Source organism: Gymnodraco acuticeps, unplaced genomic scaffold, assembly GCF_902827175.1.
Source record: "Gymnodraco acuticeps unplaced genomic scaffold, fGymAcu1.1, whole genome shotgun sequence".
In the NCBI taxonomy this organism is placed as follows: Eukaryota; Metazoa; Chordata; class Actinopteri; order Perciformes; family Bathydraconidae; genus Gymnodraco; species Gymnodraco acuticeps.
In genome coordinates, this window is record NW_022990398.1 from 642,476 (window position 1) to 661,398 (window position 18,923).

At 40.1% G+C, this 18,923-nt stretch overlaps 1 protein-coding gene across 1 annotated transcript; it reads left to right on the plus strand.

Moving 5' to 3' along the window:
- The first annotated feature begins 993 nt into the window (after positions 1-993).
- Positions 994-13,172, plus strand: barx2 (BARX homeobox 2). The gene is made up of 4 exons (XM_034224783.1): positions 994-1,365; positions 6,680-6,989; positions 11,343-11,427; positions 11,786-13,172. The coding sequence occupies exons 1-4, from the start codon at positions 1,179-1,181 to the stop codon at positions 12,065-12,067; spliced, it is 864 nt and encodes a 287-aa protein (XP_034080674.1). The 5' UTR covers positions 994-1,178; the 3' UTR covers positions 12,068-13,172.
- The last annotated feature ends 5,751 nt before the right edge of the window (positions 13,173-18,923 follow it).

Genomic DNA, 18,923 nt, shown 5'->3' on the forward strand with positions numbered 1-18,923 from the left:
TAAATACAATATTGCGTCATTATTCTTGGCAACTCATTAGAGAAAATGGCACAGCTGACCTGGCCTTTAACCGAAGTTTTACTAACTATTGTCTCCTTTAGAAGCAGCCTCTAATGTTTTTCTTGTAAGAAGTACCTATACTCAACAATATATTTCAAATGTTGCGTCAAATGTTATTATAATAATTATTTGTATATGTACTATTAACAATCATGATGTCATTTAGATAATTACATTAAAAAAATGCACGGTTGAATCTAAAATTGTTAGTCATGCATGTAAACCGACTGGCTCGAAAACACAACCCATTTATTTGTTCAGGGTTTAAGAATAAAGAAGAACATAAAGAAAGAAAAGATAATTGAACTATTGTCTGTCTGTGGTACGGCACTTCAAGTGTTTCTTTCTCTGTAAATCCAAAGTCAAAATAACGAATATATATTGTATTGTAGCCTACTAATACAATTTAGAGTAGGCCTAATCTGAGTTAGTCAAGTTAATAAGAAAATAAATGGGACACGTTGTAATTTATATCTAAACTAATAATACAGCCAATAATACAGACACCGAGCCTGATCCATACAAAGCGTTTTTAAATAAAAGCTGTCCGATTTTAGTTAACCTTAATCGGAAACGGTGATTATAGGTGTAACATAGACTTGAAGAGATTTGTAAATTGTTGAAACTATGACCTAAATCTGACGAAAAACATAGCTTTTTGGAGTCGAATTAAGAAATTGCAGGCTTCAATTTATATGTAAAATAAATCAGAGAGAAAGAGAAGACCAGTGTTTTTGTGGTAGGAGGAGTGTTTGCGAGGTGGCCATGTGTATGCAGCTACAGTTCATGAATGTATTTGTAAGAGCGCGAGAGAGAGAGCGCGAGAGAGAGCGCGAGAGAGAGAGGTTAGTTAGAGCGGTAGAGATGAATACAGGGATGGTTTATATAGCAGTGGGTGTGAGCGCAGATCGCAGTCAGTTGATAACAGTGTGTGTGAGCTCAAGTTGAAGACTATCTTCCCCAGGACACTTCAGAGAGAGCTACACTGCATTTAGGAAGACAAACAATGAGTTATTTAAGCGCATGAGCTACAATAATCGCATTTGCCACACGGTTAAACCTGCAGAGCTTTAGATATTACTGAAGAGAAGCTATAGTGCAGCGAACAGCGACACATCATGCACTGTCAAGCGGAGCTGAGGCTCTCCTCCCCCGGCCATCTGAAGGCGGCCAGGCGGCGCTACAAGACCTTCATGATCGACGAGATCCTCTCCAAGGAGACTTGTGATTATTTCGAGAAGCTTTCTCTCTACTCCGTGTGCCCTTCGCTCATTGTACGGCCGAAGCCTCTCCATTCATGTTCAGGTAAGAGGACTCTTGTTTGAGACTAATTTAGAATTTAAGAAATAAGAACAAAATAGCTAATATGGAATTTGAAGAAAACAAGTGTTGGTTTAGACATTCTGACTCTTTTACGCATGAGATCAGATTAATTATTACTATGTTATTGAAATTTGAAAAAAGATGATACAATTGGTGCATGAATGAGAACATTTGAATATAAGGTGCATAACGTTTACATTCCATGGGGGACAGGTGACATGTAGATTGTTTTGAAGTGTATTGCTGGTGGAATGACAATATGTGTTTCGTATTATCAAGTTTCAATTAGTTAAAAAAAACCATGTACTGTGCATGCAACTTTACATATTGAAATAAGGAATATAATATTGTTGTGACAAGTTCAAAGCATCTATAATTTATCATCACTGAAGTTTATTAATTTGCCTCAGATGTTCTCTTTTAAAGAGTTAGTCTAAAATTAATTTATGCATGCTTCCTCCCAAAAGTTTCAGCACCTTCTCATTGTGTACTTCACATTATAAATCACTGTGCTGAAAGTGTGGAAAATCAAAGACATGTAGAGAGAGTGGATGTCAGCGATGCTTCAGGGCTTTTGTTGAACTGATGAATGACTGAACTGATAAGGCGTTGTTGTTACACAAAAAGGTCATTTAAGTGGCACTGCGATGAAAAACAAACTAGAAGCCCGGGGTAGTTGTCTTTAAACTGCAGTTTATTTCTTTTCATTTCAATGGATTATTTCTCCTAAACTAGTGGCCTTAAATAATGCGTTTTGCTGCTCTTGGACATTGACAAATTAGATCTTGTAATGTTGCTTTGATATAAATGTGACCTTCAGCAAAGTAAAGTTGAGAACAAAAAAGGTGTCCATATGGTTACCCAATAAACCCAATAAAATATTATACCCTTATTTATCTCGATTTAAAAAGAAATATGGAATTAAAAAGTAAATTAGAAGATTCACTTGAACCACTATCACTCTCCTCCAATTTCTTCCAGCTTGTGAAGTGCTTTCTCTCATTTCCCTCTCATTTAGATGGTCATTATCTAGATCTCTGATTGACAGATAGACTGACATTTTCAGCCCTTTAGCTTTGTCTTGTACTGGTTGAAAGTAACCAAAATAGTAGGACAAAGCTGGGGTCACACAGCACATGTCAAAACAAAACGTCTGGTGCGATACTTAATTGTACCTCCAGATGAATCCAAACAACTGAACTGCTACTGCACACTCCAGTAACCATTAGGATAATTGCTCCAAAGTCTGAAATAATAGCCACTGCAATTTGATGATGACAGCGGTGGGTGGATAAAAATAGGGGAAGCAATTCCCTCATCCAACAGATATGGATGGGTGTATGGGAGAGGGCACTATGACTGGGCTTTGGCACCCCTCTGTTGCGATGGATAGAGTAACCCGCCCTGCATATTAGAACACTGTGCCCACCACTTATTTGTAGCTGCTGGGGTGTGAGACACAGTATATTCCCTAACATCAATGGCTTTTAGTGCTGGATATAGAAGCTGACTGGCTTGCAGTTCCTGGGCCACAAAGAGGCTCCTGCGTGGATCCTGAACGGGGAAAGTTGGGATGTTATAACCCTCTGCTGCCAGTGGAGGCCGCTGAAAGACAGTGAAGCCTATTAAGCTACCTGAAGAAGGAATGAATTGTTGTTTTTGTTTTCTTTACCTCTGGTATGACATTCAAACATACCGACATAATTGTCTTCCTGTGGTTTCTCTTGTGACACTTACATTTGTATCGCAACGTATTTTGAATATAATTCTTAACCGTGAAAGGGGCAGATGCTTGTAAAGCTACTTCCACGTCACTTACAGCAGGATCAGAGACAATGAACCCTGACCTGGTGCTGAACGGTGAACAACGTAATGGCAGGTTACAGAATAAAACATCTTAAAGATGATTCATTTGAATGATAATCACCACCTACCATTTCTTCCATCTTGTGAGTGCTTTCTCTAATTTCCCTCTCTTTAAGATGGTCATTATCTAGATCTCCAATGATAGATTGACAGATGGACTGACTGAGTATTTCTCCTGTGATACTTAACTTTGTATCATAGCCTACTTGTACTTTAATTCTTAATAGTTAAAGTAGCAGATGCTGGTGGAGTTACGTCCCCGTCAGTTACAGCAGGATCAGAGACAATGAGCCCTGACCTGGTGCTGAACGGTGAACGACGTATTTGGCAGTTTACAATATTTCATTTGGAGGCCCATCTTTCAGCAGGACCCAGGGCAGGGCTTTTAGTGGTGCTTTCTGGAAGAGGTGAGAGAGATTAAGATCAACTGTGGCGTAATCTCACTTGACAGCATGATGAAAAAAAAACAAAAAAGGAGAAAAGTGAAAAAGTGTGCGCAGGCGGCTACAGGAGTACAGGCTGAAGGTTTAGGAGAAATCCAAGAGAGCAAAAGGATTTCATCCCTTCTTAAACCCTAATCCTCTGCGCACAATAAAGTCTCCCATTAAGCATAAAGCCAGTTGAGAAGGTTGATTACACCCATGTCAACACACACGGTTAAGTAGGTTCACACACAAAGGCAAAATGCGTGCACGTCTTCCATTTTTGGCACAAAAAAAAGAAGAAGATTGACAACCCGCCCAACCACTGCCATTAGATTTTTTTTTATCTCAACAAGAATCAGATCTGGATCTGGATCTGGATTAATACTGAGCAGAACCCAGAGGTATCAGGCTCAGTGGGGGATGGATGATCCCCGCTAAATGTCTCTTAAAATTTGCCGGAAGCACTCCACGATGACAGCTTCTTCTGGTAGCAAATTCCACTCTCTGATTGTTCTCGGAAAGAAGGAGTATTGAAGAGTGTCACTAGTTGCGAAAATTCGCTCGAAGTTCAAAGAGTTGGCTTTGCGGGTTGCACTGGATCCTGATCCAAAATAATCTGGATCAGGTTTCAGATTAAACAATTAATGTGAATGTTTAATGTATTGCACGGTGTGGAGTTTCAGCAGGAGTGTTCCTCGTAAAATAACCTGACAATTAAACTCAACAGGATGTTGCTTTCCCTTTCCTTCTACCATTCGTTAAGAATTGACATTACTTCACTTAAATCTGTCGTGTCCTTGAGGTGAATAGTTCCGATCAAAGCAATGAAATTAGTGAGATAAATAAGATGTGTGGTCTGTTTCTCTACCCATCTAGGAAGAGTTGAATTTGCGATCAAAATAAATAAAATTGAGAAGCTTCTTATCTTCCTATCTGTCACCACTCAGTTTACACCCAAAACAGGGCAAACGTTCGCTACACTCATCATAGCTTAGCAATAAATCATCCTTTTCAGCGTCCCATTGACAAAAGAAGTGTAGATGTTTTTATAAGGAGCATGCTGATGCAGGAAATATGGTTCGTTAATGAAGACAAATGTCACAGTAACTACTTGATGAATGGCACCAATTATTGTTACAAAAACCAACGCCTCTTTTTGATCTATTCTTAGCCGGTATGTCTTCTCTAACGGTCACCATAAGCACTTGTGCCGGTCCTTACATTCCATCTGTGATTATCAAGAGTATCAGTGGGCTTCTGCATGGGGCCGAGTTGCTCTCTTGCAGCTACTCAAACCGTTTATTTGTAGACTATTGACAGGACACTGGCGCTTGTCAACGACGTGTCAGAAAGACATCTTCCCCGTCAGTGGAAAGTCACCACGAAGACTGACATTTCCCTCTTCGCTCTCTAACTCTTCTTTCTTTCTCTTTCCCTCTGAGGGACTGTCCGGAGACAACCTCAAGCTCTCTGTTGACATGAGATTTCCTGACACTCATGAAGACAAACCGAGATGATTCTCCCATTCAGAATGACACTTCCCCTTCTCATCTTCATGTGACAGTCCCCCTGTAAAGCAACTCAACGATATGTAACATTTACACACCTGATTTAAGGAGAGAGCAATATAACATGGAAAGGAATAAATGGAGAGTAGCCTATACAGCGGGAGAAAAGTGGTCTTCTTGTCTAGACTTGTTGCAATAGCAGCAGTCTCACGCTGGAGGATTAGTAATGACCTCAGCACCTTAACATGATGTCACGATGAGCCCAAGGCAGTGTCTGGTGTGTGTGTCGTGTGTGTGTGTGTGTGTGTGTGTGTGTGTGTGTGTGTGTGTGTGTACACACGTGAGTGTAGAGCAACTGTGTCTATACCTGCAGATGCACTTGAATGCGGTGCTTATGCTCCTCATGATTGACTTATTTCTAATTGTCGGGGGCATAATATAAATCATTGCACAGTGTATCTGTGTTAAATACTGCATTAGGGTTCAACTGTAAGATTTTAAAAATAGACATGCTCCAACTTCTGGTAGCTTATTGTTCTTCTACGTGTCCATCTTCTTCTTCATTTTCTTCTACTCATTGTCCTTGTCATTACTACTTTCACCGGCCTTAATGATAAAAAGACAGAAAACAATTGAGTAACACAATTAATTAATATCTGACTTTATGTCTCCTTTGTATTGATGTGTGTATGCGTGTGTTTAGGTTGTGTTTTGGTATTGATAAAGAGATGAAGGAGGCAGGTGCACCACAGACCACCAACAAAACACAACTTGTATTTTCTCTGCTCCATTGACGCCTTTTATCTCCCTCAAATCTTTTATTTCTACTCCCATAATCCCCCGTGCTCCTTATCAGCACATGCATTACAGTTTGTACTCAGTGAGCCTTTACATTTGGTTATGGGTGATTTTATATTTGAAGCTGTGGGGATTTTTCTGACAGATCTCCTATTCACTTTGGTTGACCCACCCTCCCACCTAGGCTCCAGACAAATGTAACTTTTTATTGATTCTGGCGTCTTGCTGCCTCTGTCCGCCATGATAAAATGTGTTTGTATCGGCTGCATACAGTACATGTGCAAGAGTGATCGAGAAACGTTTATTAGCTGAACTGTTTGATTTAGTTTTGAGGGATTTTATTACAGCTCGTTCTGTGTCTGCAGGGTTCTCTCTGTGTACATCATGCTGTCAGGCTCAGTGTGTGCATGCTGGGAAACCAGTTATCATTTAACAACCTCTGAAAAAGAATCATTCATTTGGAAGGTTCAGGGGAGCGGTGTAAAACACAGTCTGCGTCATTGAGATCACGGCCCTCTACATGGAGGAGGTCAAAAGCAAAACACTTTTCACTGCTAACATAGGGCAATTAGAAATGAAGCTGTCTAAGCAATTACAGCCGGTCGATAACGGTACACTAAAAACCAACAGTGATGCAAACGGATCTCTAGTCATGTCCTATATTTACTCAGTATTTATCTGCTTCTGTCTGCTCCTCAGGGTCCACCTCACTACGTGCCTACCCTCTCCTCTCGGTGATCACGCGGCAGCCCCACAACCTGCCCCTCCACCTCGCTCAGCCGTCCTCCCCGGGCGGGGTCCCCTCACACCTGCTCTCCTCGCAGCACCCTCGAGGGTCCGAGCTCTCCCCCAGCCAGACGCCCCTCAGCATCAGCAGCGAGTCGGACACGGAGCACAGCTCGCCGCGCCTGAAGAAGCCGCGCCGCAGCCGCACCATCTTCACCGAGCTGCAGCTGATGGGGCTGGAGAAGAAGTTCCAGAAGCAGAAGTACCTGTCCACACCTGACAGGTCAGTGCAGAAACAACACATGTGATTGGATAGGTGGATAAGGAAGTATAAATGCCGGGAAATACACAAAAACCTCAAAACAGGAGTGGCATGTTTTTCAAGTACTGTACTATGTTCAAATTTGAGGTACTTCTCTTGAGTATTTTATGCTATTTTAAACTATTGCCCAATTCCCTTTTGTAGGCGAATGTACTTTTGTTCTCCTCTACTTTATTATATAGCATCAGTTAGATTTAAATCAACTAAAAGTGATATAAGTTTAGGTTAAGCTACCCAGAAGTTTAAATACTGGTGGGTAGCTTAACCTAAAAGTATATATCAATATTATAGTAAAAAAAAACAGCTTTATTAACATTTAGCAACAATAATGTGATGAAAACGTTAATGCATTAATAATTATAATCCAATATTTTCTTTCATATAATTCTCAAATGTGCCATACTCATAGGCGGAGTTTGACATTTGCGCTTGGGGGGGCAAACCTTTTTTACTGACGTCAGTACACAGTCCCAACTATCGCGTGGGGTGCTACGGATACAGTAGCAATAAAGCCAACGCTCACCCCACTGAGTATGACTTTTCCATGCCCGCCGTACACACTCACTCATATGGAAGGGGCGGTCTCTCCCCCCAACAACATGCATTACATAACTGTAAAACTTATCATAACTGTGCACATCTTATACTTATTTGATAACTACTATATCCCTTGGTTACTTGAACACTCTACAATATTATTAACCATGTCCTACCTTATTAAAATATTGATATACGAAATATTTGTATTGGAACAGTTTTCGACGTAGTAATGCTGTAATATATTTCAGCCACTAGGGGGGGCAATGCCCCCCTGCCCCCCCGCAAAATCCGCCTATGGCCATACTGCAAAAAGAGTACTTTAAGCATTTTTGGTTCTGAAACTTTCCTAATATTTTGGATACAGGACTTTACTTGTGACCAAGTATTTTTACATAGTATTTTGGCTACTTTTACTAAGATCTGACACACTCTTCCAACTCAGCCCCCACACACTCGCACACACACTGAAAGCAGAAACATCACATGCTAATGCTAACCTCATTGACAACTATTACGGGTTCTGTGAATACATAGAACAGCTGTACAAGAGAGCTATCAAGGTGTTTGACAGAAAGCCAAATTCATACCACCACTGTACCATCCTTGAAAAACACAATTTCTTGAGTTTTGACAATTTACATTTTTTTAAAAGTATGTGTTTTTTTTATAAATGTTTAGGGGAATTCATCCACAGAAAAGACACTGGACGCTGCACTAGGTCAGAAACCAGAGGAGACTGTGAAGTCCACCGTAGACGGACCACGGACAAAATGTCCTCTCCATTAAAGGCAGCTCATTGTGGAATAGCCTCCCAACTGAGATACGGGATTGTCCCACTCTCAATAGTTTTAAAGGACAACTTAAAGAATGGTTGAGCAACAAACAGATGTGCAATCACCGCTCAATGCACTTTAACACAGGGGTATCTCCTCTTGCACTTTAGGTAGCTCTTTTATCTTATCTTGCACTTTATATGTCGTAGCTGCTACATTGTACTGCCATGTGGTAAATGCTTATACTGTATGCTGCTCATGCTCTTCCTGCATATCATATATTTATTTTTGCTATGTATATAAATGTCATGTTCTTATATGTTTTATGTGACGGGACTACGGATGGAAATTAGCTCAAAGCTAAAATCCGGCTCATTTACGCTTGTAAGCGTTATTTTGTTTGAAAGTGTTCATCAATTGTCCCGGTTCAAATAAACGATTAAATGAAATGAAATGAAATTAGTTACATGACATTTAACAAAGCCATGTGTGAAAGGTAACTACCACAGTTTTTTAATTTCAACCAGATGTCAAAAACGCTTACAGTTTGTAGGCGTCACTCAACTGTGACATTTTGATAACCTGCATACCTGGCATAGAGCACATAATGAAAGCACAGCAAACGCACATTCATAAAGCCGCAACTGCAATTATCAAGCAGTGGTTAACCCAACATCATCATTTTTGATTTATCCTGTGGGGAACGCTAATGTAATGTGAATGTTGTCAAAGCCAGAGCATTACATCATCATTCTAGTTGAGACAAGAGGAACGTTTTAACCCTGAGCTCTCCAAAAGCAAAAAAAGTCCCAACAAAGAAACACTGCCTTATTCAAGAGAGCAGGGACGGAGGCCAACACAAGCACACACACATGTACTACATTGATTTACTGCCAATCATTTCACACATGTGCAGGTGTATAAAAATAACATTTCTACCATAATATGAAGTAATCTACATGTTAATATCCAGGTCTTAAGTTCCATTTTTTGGTTCAACTTGTGGACCTGACATGAGGTTAGACTTTATTTTATTGAAGGCTCACTTTTATATTTTGCCTACAGGCTTTTTTTCCAATATAACTCAGAATAATATTGAGCCATATATGTTATAAAAAGTTCATTCACATGCGCAGTAGGAATTGTAAACTGCCTGTGAGCCTTTGCATCGAGCAGAAATTGGAAGTCTGCACACTCCCCCCATTACTCATCCATTTTTTTTATTGAGAGTAAATCAGCTGGGATTAAAAACAGAAACAACTTCATGTAAAGTATCTGCATGCATTTAGAAAGGCAAATAGCTACACAAACATCTGTATCCTGTTGGCAATGTATCTGCCAACCCCATCTCATCTGATACATTTGCATATTTGAAATAAACCAGATTTATTAGTCATGGTGTTTACATCCACATACAGAAAAACTCCCACGATGTATTATTAAATATATCACACCTTGGCTTGCCTGAAGACGTTGGAAAGACGCCATGCCTCATCTTAAAGCAGAAGCCGCGAGGCTGAGCACTACTCAGTGATCAAACCCAAGCAACCTTACGAATCGCTGTGCCAAAATAATATGTCCTGTCAAAATATATATTATATATATTAGATTCTGACACTGTGTCGAGAATTAATTAAATACCCGGTTGCAGGAAAAACATCAATATAGAAAATCCCTCTTTAAAGCCCCACATCAAATGTGTGGCATGCTCCCCACTTGAGTTATGATCAAAAGATAACTTTTATTTTCTCAACCTCAATCTCTTGACTCGTAACCTGTGCGGTTTTAAAACTGAGATGACATGCGGGGGCAAGAGGAACCAAAACTAAAAATATCCCTGAAAAAACGTATTCATATCATAGATGAATAACGATTTTAAGCAGCGTTCAATTATAATAATTAGTACCTTAATGATCCCAACTGTCATCATCATCATTGTGGAAAAACTTTTCGGATACACCAAAGATTCCCTTTTTGAAATGTGTAACAAAATTACCTGCAGGGACTTCGATAATGTTTCTGTTGCTTTGAGTGTGTGGTTTCTCTCCATTGAAAACTAATGACCATAAATAAGAGGGGTGTTTTCTTTTCTGCAATTACTTTTCCTTGCCTCCAGTTGTTGAACGGCTACAGACATGATAGTGAAGTGTGATAGACAGCTTGATTGCCTTTATGTCTGGTGTTTTTTTAAGCGCAGACCCATACATGCACATGAAAACCATACACAGCCCTTTATGTTAGGTATAAGGGTTTGTAGATGATCCCTTGAATTTAAGGGGTTTGTATCTGCTCTGCTTTTTAGATTCTGTTCAAGCCTTTTTCTCCGTCTCGGCTTCCACTTTCACCATTAAATGAAAGCCAGCTACTTTCACTGGGGGTTTGTGGTGGGGGTGTGAACCCCTTCATCTGACTACGAAGAGCAGCGAATAGGAAATCTCATTTTTAAGAAACCCAGATAAACCTTCATTTCCTTTACAAATTGATGCCGTGTCCACTTTATCTGTCCCTTCCTGAAGTATCACATCACACACATCCAATAGCCCTATTAGTCATGGATCAACACATGTGGTGGATGCATTCAGAGTTTCCTCCAGACTGCCCCAATCGTCTGACTACATGCGCTGTGATTGGATTACTGACTTCTGTACAGATGTTTGAAACAGTGCTTCCTGTGCTGCAGGTGTCAAACTGCAGCTACTAGCAGATCAGCTTTGATGTGAGATTCAAAGACTGAGTATAAGAATAGGACTTATACTGTAGCCTGAAATCCTGGCAACCTCTAGGCATGAAACTGCGTTATACAGTATACTGACTAGAAGGTAAAAAACACAATTAGTGTCAAGATTCTTATATTTTCTTTATTCGCCTATCATTGGGAGAAAAGGGCAGACACCTGTCTTTTTGCTGATTTTTAAAGCATGTGTCAGGGTTTATATAGCCTGTTCAAGTTAAAGAGAAACGTCCATCTAATGTGCATTTCTTTTTCATTTGTGATTCGCAGGTTAGACCTGGCCCAGTCACTTGGCCTCACACAGCTCCAGGTGAAGACATGGTACCAGAACAGGCGTATGAAGTGGAAGAAAATGGTAAGAGACATATACATTGTCATCTTTAAAAGTATGTTTTTTTTAAATCAAAACGCATTGATTTAACTGCTGACTTACCAATCCATGTAAACCTGGTTTGAACGATACATGTAAGAGTAGCAAACGGTATGACAGGAAGGGAGGGTGTGGTGTGAGGTGTGACCGATGATGACTGCAGCGAGAGCAAACACTTCTGTGAGGTCAACAACTCGGAGAACAAAAAAGAGCAGAAATCGTTAAAGATATATGTGTGCACAAGGGGCAGCTAGAAGCAATACGTCTTCTCCTAATTACTATAATAGCAACTGCTGCCGCCATTTGTCACCAGTCCACTAAGATTGTCTCTGTGTTATTCTAGGTGCTCAAAGGAGGTCACGAGGCCCCGACTAAGCCCAAGGGAAGACCCAAGAAGAACTCCATTCCAACCACGGAGGAAATCGAGGCTGAAGAGCGAAGAGTAAAGGTGGAGCAGGAGGATAAGATGAGGTGGGTGACAAAGGAGTCAGTGCTGGGTCACGGAGGAGAGGCGTCTCAGAGTGAACCTCAAGATCTCAGTTCAGAAACTCACAACCCGGCGATAGGGGGGTCCGAGCGGGAGCTGCCCCTCCTGATGCAGCCAGAGAGCCACGCAGCTAGCTAAGCCAGGACAAAACCAAAGACTGAAGCCAACCTGAAAACAAAGTGCCTCAGGATCACTGTAAAAAGCCTGTGTGGTGTTTCTTTGCTTTAGGGATTTGACTGGAAACATATTGCTGGAGTCCAATCTTTACCTAATGCAGCCTTTTTTTGTGTTTTAGATAACGTACAAAGAGCTGAAACGCATAGACACCGATTGCACTGGTAATGTTTTTGGCCTTAACATTTTTATTTGAACAGGTACCTGGTACAAGGAGCGTCAGATCAAAGCAAGTGTCAAAGCAAAACAGGTATCACCTCATCACCTTATTGTGCATTACAGTGATCAAACACACCGCCTCCAAGCTGCCTCACATAGTGCATGTGCCAAAATATCAAGATTTGCCTTACTGTAGTGTCTCTGTCTATCCATGTATTATAAATGACTTCACTGCCAAAACCTATAACATTAAACGGCTACGGTGCCTTGTCGGTCTCAGAGGAAAGCATTTTAAATGTGGGTAAAATAACTATAAAATGCAAGTATATATTTTTTACAGTGGTTTTCGATTACAAGTGCCGTTTTTTGAGACAGAGTTGTAACGTTTTGAAGAACACTTCCATGTTTACATTGGAGTTCTTCTGCACAGCTTTAAGGTGTTTATTATTTGGTCAGTAAAGCTCGCCTTTTTTTATTTTTCAAATCTGAACAATATCTGCCAAGCCATACACTGTATCATACTGTAGAAATGTGTATAAAGTTTAAAATATATGGTCTTTTGGATATAAATGTAAAACAGTATTTTTAACTGCTGTTTTGAATTGGATTAAAATCGTTTGTATGTATGTTACTGCCGTCCCTGAGCTTTCTTTCTCCGAAGTTTCATGGGAGTTGTCACGAGGCCACAAACACTCTTAAGCTGTCAGAGATTTTCAGATGGAATAAATCATAACCTGTGCGAGAGACGCACGGCATATGCTGAACATTTAAAATCTCGAAGACCTTTTTTAGCCTGCAGGCCGAGTACCCAAATCACTATGTTAGACTTGCATTAAATAACACTGTCTCTAACTGCCTGTCACTGACTTCTCTTGTACACCTGTACTCTCTTCCCTCCAAAGAATTGTAATTAAAGCCTTTCACTTTTTGAATTATACAGATTTATTTTTATTTGTTATTGTTTAATATGAAAAAGTGCAGTATTTTTCTGATGTAAATAATGCTTGTTTGGTAAGCTTGCTTGCAGTTTTTTTTAGGTTTGTGTACAATCATTTTTACTATATACAAGTGTGTGTTTATGTATTTAAATACACTTAATAAAAAACAATCATATAAATTCCACTTGTTTTTATTTGATGCAAATTAGTTATGATTGCCCAGAGATAAAAATCACCATATTTTTGGGTGCGTCTCTAATGAGAACAGTTCCACAAATAACTAAAGTTGCCTACAAGTCAAAAGTGCTGTCACGTCATGCTAATCAGAATCAGAATCAGAAACAGGTTTATTGCCAGGTAGGTTCGCACATACTAGGAATTTGACTTGATGTCATCGTGCATACATAACATATAATTGTGTGTGTGTGTGTTAGTGTGTGTGTGTGGTCTAGCATTACTATCCTTATGGGGACCTACATCTGTTTACACAGTCATGTGTGGGGACTCGCCTCCCTTATGGGGAAAAATGGGGAATCATTCATTTTAGGGTGAAGACTTGGTTAGGTTTAAGATTAGGATTAGGTTAAGGGTAAGGGTTATGCATGTGTTGGTTATGGTTAAGGTTAGGATAAGTCTCCAGGAAATGCATGTAAGTCAATGTAATGTCCCCTGAAGTGATGTATACATGGTATGTGTTAGTGTGTGTGTGTATGTGTGTGGTCTAGCATTACTATCCTTGTGGGGACCTACATCTGTTTACACAGTCATGTGTGGGGACTCGTCTCCCTTATGGGGAAACATGGGGAATCATTCATTTTAGGGTGAAGACTTGGTTAGGTTCAGGGTTAGGGTTAGGGTTAGGCATGTGTTGGTTATGGTTAAGGTTAGGATAAGTCTCCAGGAAATGCATGTAAGTCAATGTATTGTCCCCTGAAGTGATGTATACATGGTATGTGTGTGTATATGTGTGTGTAAAACAAACAGTTACTGTCGGTTGAAGTTCGGGCAGATCCATTACTGAGGAAGCTTTTGAAGATGTATTATCTGTAGTCAGAGTTTGCCATAAATCACGATCAAGAGAACAAAGCATTTTAAGCACTTTGTGTTTTGACATTTATCATCTTTATCTGCAGAGCAAACAGGTTGGCCTGTATTGAACCTGCGAGCTCCCTGTGACCCAGAGCCCGCCTGAAGAGTATTTTGAGTGCCTGATACTGGACATGGATGGTTTGTAAAGCAAACAGCACAGGTTTGCATTGAGTGAAGTGTGTGTGCGTGTGTGTACGCCCTGTGTAAACATTGTAAGTATGCTTCATGTGTGTGCGATGCATTCAACAGAAGAAGCTGCCACACTTCCAAGAAGAAGTGTGGCAAGAAATCGAACAAAAAAAGTGACTTATCTTGTGTTGTGTTTTCTTGTTTTTTTTCTTTTGCAATACAAATTGATTTATGCAGCACCTTTTGCTTCCTGTTGGAGCCTATTTAGAAGCATAGTTGCCATTTTGGCACAATTGTTGAGTGTGATCACAACAAATGCAAACGCATACAGTTTGAATGTGATTGGTTTTGATTTAGTGAACTTGTCTAGAACAATCCACAATGACCATAGCAGTTTAATATTACGCAAGGGACCTTTATATTTAATTGAATGACTAATAAAAACATTAGAAGCATAGGTATAACGTGAAAGGTGTGTGCATGGATTCCTATAATCAATGATATATTAGTCATAACCCTTGTATTGTCCTGTTTGCTTTTACTATTGAAGAACAACATTCAACTGCCAGTTTAAAGGAACTTGTATTACGCCTTTGATAATTTATGTTAACAACTGTTGACATATACAGGACAGTAGCTATTTATTGGAATACATTAAACTTTGATTGTTCAGAACTGGCCTTGCCCTTTGCTTTTGCAGAATGAGCCGTGACTCACCTCCTCGCCACCTCGCCACCTCACCACCTGGTTAATTAAATATAATAATAAAAAATAAAAAGAAAGTGTATCGGCCTTAATTGCAGGGAATGAGGACAAACATTTTCTTATTAAATATCCTTTGTGGACACACAGGCTCTGGCAGGCAGGTCTGTGATAAACCGCACTTTGCATGTCTCCACAGGCCGCTGAGCTGCAGGCTAATTGTTGTGTGGCGAGATGAGAAACTGGCGGCCTAATTGGAGAACCAGTTTTTTTCTCACAGGTCCTGGTTCAGGCGCAGGTCACAGGAGTGGAGTGCTGTCAAGCCTAGCGACCCCCCCACACTCCCTCCTACCACTAAGACATCCATTGCACACCTTCAACTGTCAGCTTAGCGTTCACTCAGGTAGTTAGGGGCTGATGTGAGGGGAGGAGTGGGTGTAGCTCACGGTATGTCACCCTCATTTGTGTCATGACAGAGGAAGTTATCTCTAAATGTTGAGTGCAGGAGCAGCAGCAGGGCTTACCAAAGTCAATAAAGGCGGATGCTTTCTACGGCGTGCACAATGCTCACCATTGTCTTGCATTAGCAGTTGAAGAGAGCAGTAATCATCGGAAATAGCAGGAGGATCACCTCCTCTCAAAGGAGCATGTGTGAGGCACGTGGCTGTTTGTATGAATCTGTTGAGCAAGATTTAAGTAAATAAATCCTTCTGGTGGAATGCTAGTAACAAATACAAATCATATTTACATTAGCCTTCGTAATATCACTCTTTTAAGACTCTAGTTTCAAACTCCTATTAGCAACATTGCATGTGTTCAGATTCATTTTTATGAATTGAAAATAGAGTGGACGCAAAGTGCAGAGGAATGCCAAATGGCTTTTAATTGACCATTAGTCTGAAAGTGCAAGCTGTTGATGGTTGCATACATTGCATATGGATGTTGTCATCAAATTGAAACCCTTGTGAATAACAAACTGTTTTCCAGCACTTGTTTTCTAGACAAACAGTTCAATCCACATCTGGTATCCTACACATTACTTGATTCAGTCTGATTTAGTTTTTTGCTACTGTTGAATAATGAAAAGTGGACAAGACTTTATGAGTTCAAGATTGTGTTCTGTAGAGTGTCGTCTGTGAACAACAAAACAAAAAAACATGATCAAACATTGTTATCTCACCTTGTACTGGTACGTGATATAGGTGGTTGCAGGTCATGAAATACAAAGGCTGGTTTGAGTAACAGATCAGAGAGTTTGAAAGCAACTCTGCAAAGCCCTTGGCAAGAGGGAAATCCATCCATCCCAAGATAAATAGTAGAAATACGATGATCATAAATGACTGCTGGCACTCACTTGATTGGCCTCTGCAGTACATTAATGGATGACGCTGCAGTGTTACAGCAAACATTGGGCCAGGTTCAGCTTTTTATGGCAAACAGCCCTGTTGTTTTTTGTTTTGCTCGACCCTTCACATTGACTAATTGAGTGATCCCATTCAAATGAATCAGGGAGCGGCATATTTTCATACAGAGCTGTTTCTGAAAGAACATGACTATAGACTTAAATAGGAGTATCCCTCTCACCTTGATAGCTTGTTGACAGGATTGTTAGCATATTTTTTAAATTCATTTCAGAACTCACTGTGTTGACCTGATTCTGAATACATGCTTCTGGACGCCATTGGCAGTTCTGCTTTACTTACAGAAGGTTTTATTATTTGCATCATCAACTAAGAAAAGCAAATTGATATTCTTTACATGTAAGGGAATCTGATTCTTTTATTGACTTAGAACAAGTTAGGAAAAAGGCCTTAAAATACAGACAGTTAACGTTAGGGTTTCATTGGGAAATCTATGTCCCAAGATTTCCTAAATAAAACTACCTACATGTAAATATCCAACATCATCCATTGCCCACTAGAGGTCACTACCACAGATTTGAAAGTAAATGAAGGTGAAGGGTTAGTTATTAATGGAAGTCAATGGATTGCTTTACTGTACCTATTTTCAAAAATGTATTACCTAAGAGCAGAAATGTAATAACACAATGCTGCGTAACAACTCAAAGACGTGCAGACTGAGTGTGCTAAGCATGCCCCTGTTGATGTACTGGGGGATCTTTTAGCCTAATGTATTTAGTGCGTTAATTACAGTGCTGCCCGCCTCTCTGCCGTCTGTCGGTAGTAAATGCTCTGGTCAACATGTCTGGGAGAAGAAGACACTGCCTCCCACCTCCAGGCTCTTAAGCCCATACATCAACCAGTAAGCATTGGTGTGTGTGTGTGTGTGTGTGTGTGTGTCTGCATGCTGTTTTGCTGCAGGGATATCGAAGGGCTTATGGAAGTCATGATCACTAGCTCAGGGGTGTATATCCGTCTGCTGAGGAGGTGGGCGGTAATAGACCTGTCAGATGAGTTTTACCCAGAAGCTACGGCGTGCTGCTATGTCCAAATCACTTCAGACTCCCCCAAACCCCAGAGACCTCCACGAAGATCCCTGTCAGGAATGGGCTTACCCCACACTGCTAACAGCCTAAACATGTGTGAATGTAAAAGATAACGGTCAGGTTTGAAAGATTTTGTTTCTTGATTTCACATCAGATACACTTTACATTTTTGGGGACTAATATCATTGCGTGTCGACAGTTATTTCCGTTTTAAATAACATTAAGATGAGCTGTCCAATTATTGTCCAATAATTCAGAGCTTTCAAACCAGCCCTAGGAATAGCATTGAACTAATCGACATTTCTTTAATGACATAATGTCAACGACTGCCAATGCAGGAAGCACTGTTCCCTTCATGTAAGGATGTGGAATTGAAAAAAAATCTGTTGCATTAAACATTGAAATGTAGCCCTAACCCTAAACCGTTTGGTGGTAGTCCAAATGTTGAAACAGAAATGGTCTGCCACATTGTCATCTGATCATCCAATCTATTTGCTCTGTTGTTGTTGTTGTTGTTGTTGTTGTTGTTGTTGTTGTTGTTGTTGTTGTTGTTCACATGATATCAAGAATACATAAATGATATGTAAAGCTGCTTAAAAGTACAACAACAAGCACACAATATGAAATATACACATGTTTACAATGTGTTTCATATTAGACGATTATTAGTGAAAACTATTGCAGGACGTTAACCTGAGAACCACGGACCCAAACCCATAGAAAACCTTCCAGTGGTACTGTGCTTCCAGAAAATACTCTCTTTATGACAGAACCTTTACAAACAGCAACAACTAGAACTAGAACTTTTGTAAAAATCCAAAGCGAGACGAGGGCCATGTGGGTGGTGGGTACTCTCGGAGTTTCTCGCTGTGATCATAACTCATTCTCAGGGACAGCTGAGTACAAGGGAATCCATACAAAATCCTGCAAAGCCTGCTGTTCTGATTTTCTTTTTACCATGACCTGATATGGCCTTTTCTTTCTTTACTTTGCTTTACAGTAACACATGTGTGGCACACAGGGGAGATCGTTTTCAGCTGGCAGATACTGTACATATATCGAGAAAAGCTCTTTCTCCCAAACCGACATGAGGCAGAAAGTTGCATGTTGTAACCACCATACTTATTATACTATAACTAAATATGGAACTTAAGCTTGTTTTATATTTTACAATGCAAAACAAAGTGCAAAACAAAGCATTTTAACTGGATTTCACACACTCATAGAGGGATACTTCTTTGCACATATACATTTAACTTCACCTTCCCGTCGTGTCTCTTTCTTTACACAAACTCTTTCTCCTCTAGGCTTTCACTCATGGTTTCCCTAATGGCAAAGAGCAGCTCCTAATGCCCTA

Excerpts from the sequence above, each read along its gene's own strand:
- barx2 (XM_034224783.1), top strand. The coding sequence starts at position 1,179 with ATGCACTGTCAAGCGGAGCTGAGGCTCTCCTCCCCCGGCCATCTGAAG. Across the intron at positions 1,366-6,679 it reads GCCTCTCCATTCATGTTCAG|GGTCCACCTCACTACGTGCC; the intron begins GTAAGAGGACTC and ends TCTGCTCCTCAG. Across the intron at positions 6,990-11,342 it reads TACCTGTCCACACCTGACAG|GTTAGACCTGGCCCAGTCAC; the intron begins GTCAGTGCAGAA and ends TGTGATTCGCAG.